Genomic DNA, 12995 nt, shown 5'->3' on the forward strand with positions numbered 1-12995 from the left:
TATTCAACCATTTATTAAAACATAGATATATTTTCTAAGCATTGCAATGCATGCTTTGGAAACATTTTCTTCCTTAATCCTCTTTCTATTTTATGAGTGTTGGTCTCATTTTATTGTCGAGGTGGGTGTGGCTACTTGAGCAACGACACACAGCTAGTGAGTGGTGGAACTGTGATGTTGATCTAGCCTTCTTCCAGAGCCCTTTCCTGCCAGCAGATTTTAGAAAGCAGTAGCAGTCAGTGGCTGTCCGCAGAGAACTTGGCTAGGGAGACAGGAGACACTATCTCAAGTAGTTAGGATCCACTGTAGGAATTCGGAAGAGTGAGTGAGTGAGTGAGTGAGTGAGTAAGTGAGTGAGTGAGTATGTCTGGGGGGGAGGAAGCCCTTCTGTCTTGGAGTGTGCAATTCATCAGGTGCAAATGTATGGGGGCTGGGACCGGGAGGGGAGGGTGGGCAGTGGCGGGAGAACAGGTTCAAAGGAAGACCTCAGATGAGGCAGCCTCTCCTCTAGGCAGTTTTTAGGTTATAATCCAGGATCAAATGGTTGGACTCTCTCCAAGATCTGTTAAGCTTACACAGTGAGATGACTGCTTTGAAATGGTTCTTCTTTTCCTCATTTATTTTTATTCTCTGTCTATATTCTGAAACTGACCCTGTTGCATTATCTCCCTGATTTTCTTCTCTCCTCTGAGTATTTGTTATCCACATTACACAAGTCACTGATTCATTTTATATTGTTTTAGGCTGTTTGTTTGTTTTTTTCAGAGCGACACACTTCTGCCCTAATGGAATAACCTATCCTTGAATGATTCATTTGGTGGAAGCAATAAAACCATGTGCCAGAATGTTGTTTAACCCACAAAATCCCTCTATAGAAAAGAAATAGTTTCATTTTGTCATTACTCATTGAAAATCGGTGTTTCCCTTTTCTTTTTCATAGCCAGACCCTGACCAGCCACACCTAGAATTCCATGTAGCATGTAGCCTTGAAATTAAAAAAAAAAAAAAGTTACAAGAGCCTGTGGGCAGATACTGAAGAAAAAATAGAGGCAGGGGAGTTATTTTTTCAATTTCACTGTGCTCTTAGTCTTTCTCTCTCTCTCTCTTTCTTTTTTTCCTGGAAGGATAGTATCAAGTTCTCCCAGGAAACAGACTCTGAGATGGAGATTTGCATGCATCTTGCATACTGGACAGCGCTGCCTGGTCAGCACCTGTGAGGGTCGGGAAGGAAACGGGACTTAGCAGAAGGAGTGGATGGCCTGTGATGCTCTCACAGCAGACATCTCGGCTGGTTCCACACGGAGCTCGGGAGCCTGGATGGCCCTTCAGGAGGGCCCCACCTTGAGGACATAGGGATGAGCCTTTATACCTATGCATTGACCAGTCATTGACTGCAGGCTGCCCCAGAGATGAAGTGGATCTATTCAAACAAAGACAATTAGGAACTAAGGAAGTTCAAAACCCAACTGAGAGTAAGATGATGAACCTGCCAGCACTGGGAGCAGCCAGAGAAGTGAGTACTTGAGTCCTAAAGTACTTGTGAAATATGTCAGCCATACAATAGAGAAGAATACAACACCTGCATTCCCATAATCCAGGTTAAGAAATAGAACATGACAAAATCAGGTGAATTATACCCAGTGTCCCTTTACCCAACCCCATATTTCAACCTCTCCCTCAGGAAGTAACCACTATTCTCAACTTGATGGCTGTCTTTTTCAGGTAAGGTGACCAATTGTCTTGGTTGGCCTGAAACTAGGGGTTTCTGAGGATATGGAACTTCCTGTGGTAAAACAGTGAAAGTTCTAGACAAACCAGTATGTTTGGTCACCCTCCAAGGTACATTTTATGCTTTCACTACACATATATCAATTCAGTTCACAAATAATATATTGTATAATAGTCTATGTTCAAACTTTATATAAATGAGATCACGCTGCATTATCATTCTACAACTTGTTTTTTTAAGCTCAATATATTTGTGAGACTCAAGTCATGTTAATTCAAATTTATTCATTTTCCCAGCTCCAGAAGATTCCACTGTTTGGAACAACCACAGTTTATTTATTCATTCTGCTGCTGCTGGGACATTTTGGATGTTTCCAGCTGTTCATTTCAATCTATGCTGTAATTCGCATGATTGTATCTACCTCCACGCACATGTCTGAGGGTTATTTCACATAGAAGTAGAACTGCTGGACTGTCTTGTACACCTTTACTAGATAACCTGAAAATTGCTCTCCAAAGGGATTGTACTAATTTTCCTCCCCATTCGCCATTTTTGAGGGCTGCTGTTTCTCTGCATCTTTACCAAAGTTTGGTATTATCAGAATCTGAAAATTATGAAATCTAAGATATGTGAAATTCTGGTTTCCTTTTTAACAAAAATCTGTTTGTACTGCTCCCTACAGATTTTGATGGGTGTTAAAATGTAAATAGCCACCAGATTTTGATTCTGTAAGATAACGATTTTGTTCTGTGAACTTCATGAGGATAGACTCCAGGTCTAATTGGTTTTGGTTTTGAATACCCAGAAACCATCACAATGCTTGTCCCAGAGCAGTCACTCAATGTATGCTTGTTGAATTAGTGAATGACCAAATTTTCTAAGTGTTCTATATCTTGATGACACCTTCTTTAATATCTATAGAGGACCTAATAGTCATTCATTCATTCAGCAAATATTTATCAAGCACCTACCATGTCCCAAGCACTGTTCCAAGGGTGAGAGTATAGCAGCGAACAAAACAGACAAAATCCCAGCCTTCATGAGGCTTACATTCTAGTGTTATTTACTCAGCTCCAACTGCAGTGGATGCAGATACAGATCAGTTAGGCATGAAGTGGTCAGAGAAGGCTGCATGAAGATCTTCACCCAGGTGGCCTCAGAGGAAGGAGCACTTAAGATATCTGGAGGAAGATGCAAGAGCACTGAGACAGAAGAGAGTGGAGTGTTTGTGTAACAGTGAGAAGAAAAGTGTTCTAGTGAGGAGGAGGATCTACAGCTGGACCAGGGGGTAGATCTAACAAAGGGCCTTGGAAGCAAGTTCAAAAATTCGTATTTGTAGAGTGAGAAACACTGACTCAAGAAAGTGTTTGGAGCAGGGAAGCAACATGGCAAAAGATATGCAAGGAACTTAGGTCTGATTTTTCCAAAGATAGCACATAGATGGCCAACAGACACATGAAAAGATGCCCAGCATCAGTGATCAACAGGGAAATCTAAGTGAAAACCACAGTGAGATATCACCTCACACCAGTGAGAGTGACTAATAACAACAAGAAGAGAAATAACTGCTGGCGAGGATATGGAGAAAAGGGAACCCTCCTACACTGTTGATGGGAATGTAAATTGATGTACCCACTATGGGAAGCAGTATGAAGTTTTCTCAGAAAAACAAAAATGGAAATATCATATGAACCAGTAATTTCACTTCCGGTAATTTACCCAAAGGAAATAAAATCACTAAGTCAAAAAGATATATGCACACCTATGTTTATCACAGCATTATTTATAATAACCAACCTAAGTGTCCATCAATCGATAAATGGATAAAGAAGATGTGGTACATATATATAGTGGAATGTTATTCAGCCATAAAAAAAGAATGAAATCTCGCCATTTGTGACAACATGGACAAACCCAGAGGGTATTATACTAGTGAAATAAGTCAGAAAAAGACAAATACCATATGATTTCATTCACTTATATGTGGAATCTAAAAAGCAAAACAAATGAACAAACAAAAAAGAAATAGATTCATAAACACAGAGAATACACTGGTGGTTGACACAGGGGAAGGGTGTGGGGGGTGGATAAAATAGGAGAAGGGGAAGAAATAGAATGTTTGGTATCTTAATCTGGATGATGGTCAAATGAGTGTATATACATGTCAAAATCACTGAACTGTATACTGAGATCTGTGCATTTTATTGTATGTACCTCAACTTAAAAAGGAAAAAAAATCAGGCCAAAAAACACATGTGGGTACCTTCATCTGGGGCATGGCCAGGTTGCACCAATCCTGTCTCGTTAGTGGCTCCTGAAGTCACAAGCTGGTAGTTTTCCTAAAAGGCAAACCCAATCATGTCACTGCTGTTTCACATCCATTAGCTGCCTCCATATGCCTCATGATAAAAATCCAAGCTACAAAACACAGTTCCAAGGCCCCACATGACCTGGCTGTGTCCACCTGTTGCAACGCCTCCAGAGCTCTGCATTACAAACTGTGAATGACATTTCACATTTCCATACCTCAGCACCCTGCCACTCGTTCTACTCAACACATGCTTCCCCAAGTATCTGGAAACTCTAATCTTTCACATTCTCATTACTGCATTAGCTTCTAAGAGAGCCTTCCCTGGAAATGGAGAGACTGCCACTCATTTGTAATCGACCCCTTTACCACAGTGGGCTTGCAGCTCTGCTTCCAACTTGGTCTTCTCTGCTGAAGAGTAAGCATTTTTACACCACGGTCTGTGTCAAACCCTGAGCATAGACGTCACTTCTGCTGGGCTGCAAGCTCATGAGGAGTTCACCCATATCTATTTTGTTGACCTTAACCCAGAGGTGAGTACATATAGGACATGTTAATACATCTTTGTTGAATTCACAGAAGACAGAAAGTACTTAATAAATATTGAATGGATGAATGAATGAATGACTTCTAAGTGTTAGGTCATGGGAAGGGAGTTGGACTCAATTTTCCAACCTAGGGATTCATATTCTTTGGCTCACAGCCTGTTGATTAAAAATTACAAAGCTAGCCATCTGCAGGAACCTATTTTGTGACATGCCTAATGTATGACTCACAGTCAGACATTTAGTTGGTTGCACCTGTGTGGGTGAGGATGGTGACGATGTACTGATTATCAAATAGCAAGTGTCCTGGGTTTGTGATGAAAGAAAGTATCAAGGGGCTTAATCACTAACTCAGTCTCACTCCATAAACAATGGGAAATCGCCCAGTGTTTAGCCCTCACCCAAAGACATTTTCCTCCTTAGCTAACACTTCTTTTCTAATACCATTTACAAGCAAGGCAGAGCCATTTAACTTCAAATAAAGCCAGTCAGAGCATATGACCTTGAGATTTAAACCCACAAAGTGAGTAAGTACAAAGTGAATGACAACCATTCCATGTACTTTCTGGATACCACAGATCTCTTCAGACCAAAGGTTATTCCAAGGAGTGCTCTCCTACAACTTCAAAAGAAAAGGGAAACATGAGAAAAGCCCAGTAAATAATCCATGTCAGCATGTTCTAAAACTCCAGCACTGTGCCCTGCTCACAGTAGATCCTCACTTGAAAAAATGAGTGAATTGATGGATGGATGGATGAATGAATAAATGTCCATTCCTGATTTCTCCTATAAGTGCCAAAGATGACTACCATACAAAATTAGGAAAAAAGCAAGTTCATTTGTAATTTTTCTTCTTGAGAATGATTGCACTTTGTATCTTGATTTTGTTTGAAGAGAAGCCAAGCACTACCTTCCTATTGCTGACATTTGTGTAGCTATAAATAAATCACCTTAACTCTTCTCCTTCAATAATTTCTCTTTTGCTTCCCACTTCAAGGCCAAATTCTTGAGCCAGACCTTCAGGCTTCATGCAGTGTGGGTCCTGTTCCCCACCCTTCCTCTGCAAGCTCTGTACTCTGCAGCCCGAGGGAACTATTTCTATATGTGTTCCAGAATTTCCTGCCTGTGCCATAGCTCCACCAATGCCTCCAGATGGAATGCAAGTTCATGCTGGCTGCAGCATCGGGTGACAGGTTCCAAGCTTCGGCTGCAATTCAAGACCGGCCCCACCATTTACCATTGTGTGACGCTGAATGACCCTGTGCTGCTGGTTTGCTTGTTTGCTCACAGACACAACCCTTTCCTTCCCGTTTCCTTCCTTCCTCTGAGCCCTCTATGCTGGTGCTTCCCAGACACTGGAGTCAGCGAGAAGAAGGCACCAGTGGGCCATCTGAGGACAGGAAAAGGGAGAAGCTGGAGTTTCTCCTCTCTGGCTGCCTCAGGCAGCATCTCTGGAAGCAACAACATCTCCTCCTTGACTCCAGTGCCCGCCAGACAGGCCTGCTGTGGTTTCAGCTTCCTGGAATGGAAAGGGAGGGAAGGAGTGCCAGTGGGTTCAGGTGACCCTGCATCGCTGCGCCCAGAGCAGCAGGATGTGCCCACTGCAGTTCTCATTCGTGTGACCCAATACATTCTTTTAAAACTTAAGCCATTGTGGCTTGGGTTTTTCCACCATTAGCAGCAAATGATTTTTATTAATTTGATCCCTCAGTTAAGAAGTATTCTCACTTTTCAGGTAGGTAAGAGAAAAAACTGTTCTTCAATCTCAACAATGCATGACAGAAAATTCTATTTGATGTAGGAGAGATGTGGAAGTTCAGAAGATGGAGAATGACTTTCATCATGACCTGTGGGGAACAGAACCAAGGCAGTGGCCTTTATTCAGGTTGGAACGGAAAGCCAAGGAAAGTTTTGGAGCAGCGGTGTGTCAGGATTGAAGCTGAGCTGTAGGCAGATTACTGTGGGCACAAGGTGGGCCTGCAGAGCTGCTGCGCAGCACAACCCAGGGGGCACCATTCACTTAGCATATGTGTTGAATGGTGCTCCCTAGAAGTTGCGCAGTGGGCAGCCTTGAGCCATGGAGAGAAGCTGAAAGCATGGTCAAAGACCTACTGTCTTCCAGGAGAGAGGTGGGAAGGCCTTGAGCTTTGGTGATAACAGAGGGAGGAGGCTGGATGTGAGACACACTCTAAAATAATTGGAAAGTTTCCACGTGGAGGGAGGAAGGGACATCAACAGAAACAGGGGAGTTTGGAAGCAGAGTTGATTTAACGGAAATGGAAAGTTCCTTCTTAGACATGAGATTCTGAGGTAGTAATGGGAGAAAGCCAATGGTTGCTGATGATGGAACTGGGGCTCAGGGAACTACTGCTAAAAATAAAGGTCTGGAAATTGTTCACATGGAAATGGCACTGGAAATTGCAATTTGGAAGAAATTGCCAGGAGAGAAAATATTTGTTAGAAGAGGGCCATGGAGTGGTCCTTAGAGAGTAGCTACACGGAAAGGGTAGAAAAGGAACACAAGTCAGAAAACTCGAGTGAGGAGTGAGGGATCAGAGACTCATGGGAAAATTCAGGACTGTGTCAGGAGGACCAAGGGAGGAGCATCAAAAAGGAGGGTCTGGCCATCCCCACACCCCGTTCCCCCTTCCCCAGTGATTGCTGAAGTGTTTGTCAGGATGGAGCTTCCATTGGCCTGGGGCCCTGAGCAACTATGATGAGCAGAGCCCCAGAGGACCATGGTAGACACCCAGCATGGACCTGAAGTAACTTTTGTTGCTATAAGCCACAAAGAGTACTTTGTTTCTGCAGCAAAGCCTAGCCTATCCTGACCGCCACATCATGCCCAATTGCACACTAAGGAATGGGCGAAGAAGAGAGGAGGTGTCATCACAGAGTTGGGCATGTTTGTAGGATTAAGTGGGAAAACTAGTAGAAGAGAAACTAAAGATGTAGGAGAGGATGTAGCTGTTTGGTCTCAGCTCTGGGAAAGGCCAAGGACTGCTCCTCCTCTGCACACCAGCATACCACTGACCAGGCACATGGGACATGTGTCCAACACACCAGGTCTTCCCAGGACACCTAGGGGTCCCTTAGGCCTACAAGTCAGCCAGGAGGATGCTGCAAAGGCTCAGAAAGCATTGTTCTGTGAGTCATAGCAATGCATTTTATAGGACAATTTCCTCTGCCATCTGCTGGGGCAGGAACAAGGCACTGAGATGTTAAATCACAGGGAGCATCTGCTCGAAGCTGTGCTCCTCTGACATAACCGAGGCAGCTGTAGGGAGACCAGCCTTCCCACATGCGAATGGTTTGAGATCCCATCTCTGTTCTGTGGCACCCTTAGGACCAAGGGAGGGCTTAGTGGAGGCGGTGGGGAAGAATCATCTGTGCCACAGGAAATCCTGTGTAGTTAGAGAAGCATCCTTGTATTAGAGACGTGTTTGATTTTTAAGTAATACCTTACCCAAAGAAAGCCCAGATTCCTTCCTGTTTCCAGTCTCTTCTTTAGAATTTGATTCTTACTGCTCTGTTTTCTGAGTAACAACAGGTAGTAAAGATTCTTGTTCTTGAGGCTCAGATACATAGACCATTTTTTCATTTCTTTTATGGGGTCCTGATCTGAAGCAATATGAGAAAAGACAAGCTATTCTCATCAAGGTAGTTATTCCATGGAAAAAATTAATTACAAAGAAAGAACTGAGTAGAAGACCATCAAAAAGAACATCACACTATTTTTTTTTAACCACTTGAAATATTTCACTCTAGAGAGCAGTAGCCAGTCTTACAACTGTACCCCTAGTGAGGCAGGAGGTAGCCAGTGGGGTAGGTAGAACAGGGTATTTGCCCTGGTAGAGGTAGGCCAAGCAGGGCACTGGCGCTAGGCATTGTAGTCAGCCGGCCAAGCGGGGCCCTGGTCAACAAAAAACCTCACCCTGACAGAATCGGTACAGAAAGCCAATATATCATGCTGACCCTAGCAACAAGCCCTGACCAAACATGTGAACTTCCTCCTTCCGGCGCTTATAAACCCCTAGGCATGGCAGCCCTAGCGGCATCCTGCCTTGGAGCCCCTCCTGATTAGCAGGGGCCTTTTTCTTTTCACTCATTAAAAGCTTTGCTGGTTGCTCCATACTCTTGTCTGTCAGTGTCATTCTTTGTAGTCTCTGAGACATGATCAAGAAAAACAGCATCTCAGCCGGTAACACTAGCACACAGCTTAGTATCTGACACAGCGAAGATGCTCAGAAAAGTTGTTGGCTAGATGAGCAAATGAATGAATCAAAGTGTTTCATTGTGTTGTGGTTTAGTAGATTGCTCTAGAACCAATTACTAAACCAGGTAATACAAGGAATTTGTGGGGTGGAACCTCATGCATTTAAGACCAACTGAAGGGGCCAGCAACCGGGATGATTCACAGAGTCCCAGTTTGCTTCACTCTGCTGTTCGGAGGTTGGTTTTAGTTATCCAGCTAATGGGCTCTATCAACACACTTCCTAGCCTGAGTTTCTCATATGTTCAAGGTGAGGATTGAATTAGATAGCAGCAAGGCCCCAGCTAATCTATGCTATGCTCTGAGTATCCTCTCACAACACTAAAAACTATTTTAAAATCAAAATCTGCACAGTAAATTGAGAAGTTTCTTTTTTTGTAAAAGTGCAGCACTATCTATTGTGTTAACAAAAGAAATCTGTAACTCTAAGGCCTCTCTCATTACTGCTCTCTTCTCTCCTGTTCTTTCCAAAATAAGCAAGTCATATTTTCAGACTTCTTTAAACTCTACCCCAACACTTTCTCAGGAAAAATCCTTTCACAGTAGGTGGGGCAGCAATATTAGGGCAGAGGTTCACTTTACATATACTGAGGTTATTTTCACCATTAAAAAGTTATTTCCTTCCCTCTTTCCTTTCTTCTGAAAACATTTAGGCATTACAGACAGACATTAAAGGCAGGAGATGCAAATGTGAGCGAGTGAGACATGGAGTGCCCATCCTAGGTTTGGTGAGGGATTTAGATAAGTATATGGGAAATTCATGTCAGGTTCAATGCAATGACAGGAAAAATTTAAATACACTGGAGACATCCCAGGCTTGGAGGGTCCGGAGTTTCTTCCATAAGTGATCTTTAAGCTGTGACATGAAGGTCAGCTGTGAGCCAGGTAAAGGGTGGGATGGGGAAAGGAATGGGGAAAGTCCAAAAATAGTGCCTCTCACTTTGCTAGCGTATTTTCTGAAGAATCTGACCTGTGCTCCCTTCTCAGCTTGTCCTTCGAGCGTGACTCTTTTCAAAGGTTGTAATTCTGAAACAGTTGACGGGTTTTTTTTTAAACTTGTAAGGGGACCTGGGTTCATGAACTTCAAAAATTTTTTTGTTGATGATAAGGTAAATGGAAGCTATCACAAATTGCTGTTTAAAGGCACTTGCCTTTATTGTATCTCAGAGCTTGGAATTAAAATGTAAAATGTCAAGTGCCACTTCTATCCTGATCTACACCACAGTTTGTCCTATTCTTCCACAGCTATTTATTGGGTTCCCAAGCTCCTAGAATGCTGCAGTGAATTATTGGAGGGATCCATGACACCACTTTCAGCAAGTCTTCAGGCCTGTGTGAGAGAAATGTAAATTTATTGCCTTTAGAAGAAGCATATGAAACCTGCTTACTCAGAGGAGAATCACTTATTTTTAAATGGAGGTTCTAGGACCACCTACAGTAGTATTGTTAAACAATATGTATTTCCATCGCACAATCAGGAAATGGACTTTAGTTGCTAATATAAGTGTTTTGTTGTAGATTTAACCTATTTTTCTCCATTCATTTTATCCAGCAAATCTTTACAGAGCAGCTCTACTTCACTGCATTGTCCTGAGGACTGAATGCAATCATTCCTTATTCCAAGAACAATACTTTGTACAGACTTAAGTGCTTTATAAGTATTAAACTAAAAACATAAAAACACACTAATCTCTAAATCTATTCAAGCTTCAAATATTTAAAATAAAGGATAACTCAAACACAATTACATCAAGGTTTTTCTTAGAATAAAGAAAAAGCAGGATGTGACATTACAGTGAAGTTTTAAAAAGATGTATTATATTTACCGTCAAACTTCTTGAGCCTTAGTTTCTTCATTTACAAAAGAATGCACCTCCTTATTTACTGACAAATACTTACTGAATGCCTACTGTGTGCCAGACATTGGTTTAGGCTTTGGGAACACATGATACACAAAGCAGATGCATTTCCTATTTTTATGTGCCCATATTCCAATGAAGTTAATAATACTATCTCATAGAATTACTCAGAAGATTGGTTGCTAATGTAATTAAAAATTTCTGGTGAGTTGCAAACTTCTATATGAACGCAAGGTTCTTGAATTTAATGACTGTCTTATTCCTCTATCTCCCATAACTCAGTAGGTTTTAGTAAATTGTGATTAAACAGGGAAGTCTTTCAACATTGCCGTACTTGACCACTAGAGGTCCTCAACAGTCATATCCAACAATGCATCTCTCTGTTCACTTCAATAGGATAAGTGTGAAATTTACCAAAAATAATATAAGAAAGTTGGTCATATTAAATAAAATGAAAACCTAAAATATTAGCCACAAGAGATTAGTTATAAGAGATAACACATACTATGTGCGCGCATACCATGCCATCGGTACTGTGCTGCTCCTGGTCAAATGCGGACAATTAAGAAATATTATATGTTAATGTTTTATTACTGAAGTATCTCAAAACAAACTATTTCATCACCATACATACTTCTTTTAAGGTAAATTAACATCTACATCATTTTTAAATCTTTGCATGTATTATTTCTTCAAGATCAAGTATTACTGTGTGTTTTCTACAAAAACAAAAGCTTTTTTATAGGAAAACAGCTCAAGTTTAATAAAACATGTCGTATCAGAGTCACTGGCAAGTGTTTTGTTAAAATTTTCTTAATATTTCCAAAAATTTCATAAAATAAATTTAAGTTTAACATTTTTACATTCTCAAATGGTTAGGAATTTTGTCTAAGAGGTGTTTCTGTTTTCTTTCTGGAAACATTACAGGAAAAACATTGAATTAAGTACTTTTTATAATTGCTCTGATCATGAATATAAAGGGAAAATGAGTATTTCAAGAACGGTCTCACTCTACTATAGTGTGAAGTTAAAACAGAAATATAGGAATTAGAAATTCCTGCTGTCAGTAGCCTTCTGTGAAAGCAATATTTGTGATCTATAGAATTCCGCTTTAATAACTGAAAAATCATTTCTTTTGTCTCAGAGATTATTAAATATGAGTATAGCCTTACCGAGACAAACTTCTCACAGATCCAGCAACTTGGGGAACAAATACTGTTACTTAGTAGCAAGACCTTATGATCTCCTGGGAGCAATGAAAGAAACTGCACAGGTATACAAAGGACATTTTAAATAGCAATAAATTAAAACTATTCTCAAATTATGAGTGCTTCATACATGCAATTTCTCATATGAGCCCAGTGATCAGAATGTGTTCAGAACACACACAAACAAGAAATTGAGAACTTGGTATATACATGGAGATTTTAATACTTGAGAAAATATGTTAAAATCTGATGCCAAAACTGTTGGCACAAGAAAAGAATATACAGGAATTTGAATTGAAGTGGAGTCAGTATGTGAACCTGGATGTAAGAATGTGTCAACCTGTTACTGAAGCCTTTCAAAGAAGTAACAGATTTTTAAATCAGATAGAGATTAAGAAATTACAGAGGGAACAGTAGTTTTTTTCTCAAGAAATTTCCTTTATCCATTAATAATTGTAAACTCAATGCAGAAAGTTAGAGGCCTTCTAATTTATCAAGGCATTTTGAACATATAAGCTTTAAAACACCTACTGCAAACCCAAACAATATAAAAATAACCAGCATTTCATTTTCCTCTTTAGCTTAATTTGATATGTCACATTAACAAATTATAGCAATGAAAAATAAAAATGTATTCCATTCTTTTATGAAAGTACACATTATTTCTCCTTCCAAGTACTTCAGTAATTTAAGATTAACATTCATTTTATGAAATATTAAACACCAAAAAAAATCTTTAAAAGTCTTGCATTATTATCAAGAAGAAATGCAAACTTCTCTCCAACTTTAACAGTGTATTTTAAAAATTGTGAAAATGGTAAGAAACACTAGCTCTTTAGGAGCATTTCAAAATACACACGAAGAAAATGTCTTTCAGCCACTGTTGATTTTAAAGAATCTTTATTTTGGAAGGGTATGCTATATATAAATAAAAATCCACTCAACATGAATACAATTAGAGAAATCCCCTATTGATGAGGAATAGAGCTATTTATAAATTAAATTCTAATTTTTCAAACAATTCTTCAGATTTGTGCCAACTGCTTGTGGGATGCTATTATTCCTGATTACTC

The 12995-nt window shown here is 40.4% G+C and overlaps 1 protein-coding gene across 2 annotated transcripts in view; it reads right to left on the reverse strand.

Annotated features, from left to right (window-relative positions):
- Window positions 1-10039: 10039 nt before the first annotated feature.
- The window catches only part of GAS2L3 (growth arrest specific 2 like 3), a 51712-nt gene continuing 48756 nt past the window's right edge, over window positions 10040-12995 (reverse strand). The window contains exon 10 of one of the 2 annotated variants that reach the window (XM_057486475.1): window positions 10040-10185. In XM_057486475.1, coding sequence (XP_057342458.1) covers window positions 10169-10185 — 17 coding nt within the window. In that variant the 3' untranslated portion in view covers window positions 10040-10168. The remainder of the gene's footprint in view (window positions 10186-12995) is intronic. The other variant, XM_057486477.1, reaches the window with a different exon arrangement.

This window comes from Manis pentadactyla, chromosome 10 (genome assembly GCF_030020395.1).
Source record: "Manis pentadactyla isolate mManPen7 chromosome 10, mManPen7.hap1, whole genome shotgun sequence".
Lineage (NCBI taxonomy): Eukaryota > Metazoa > Chordata > Mammalia > Pholidota > Manidae > Manis > Manis pentadactyla.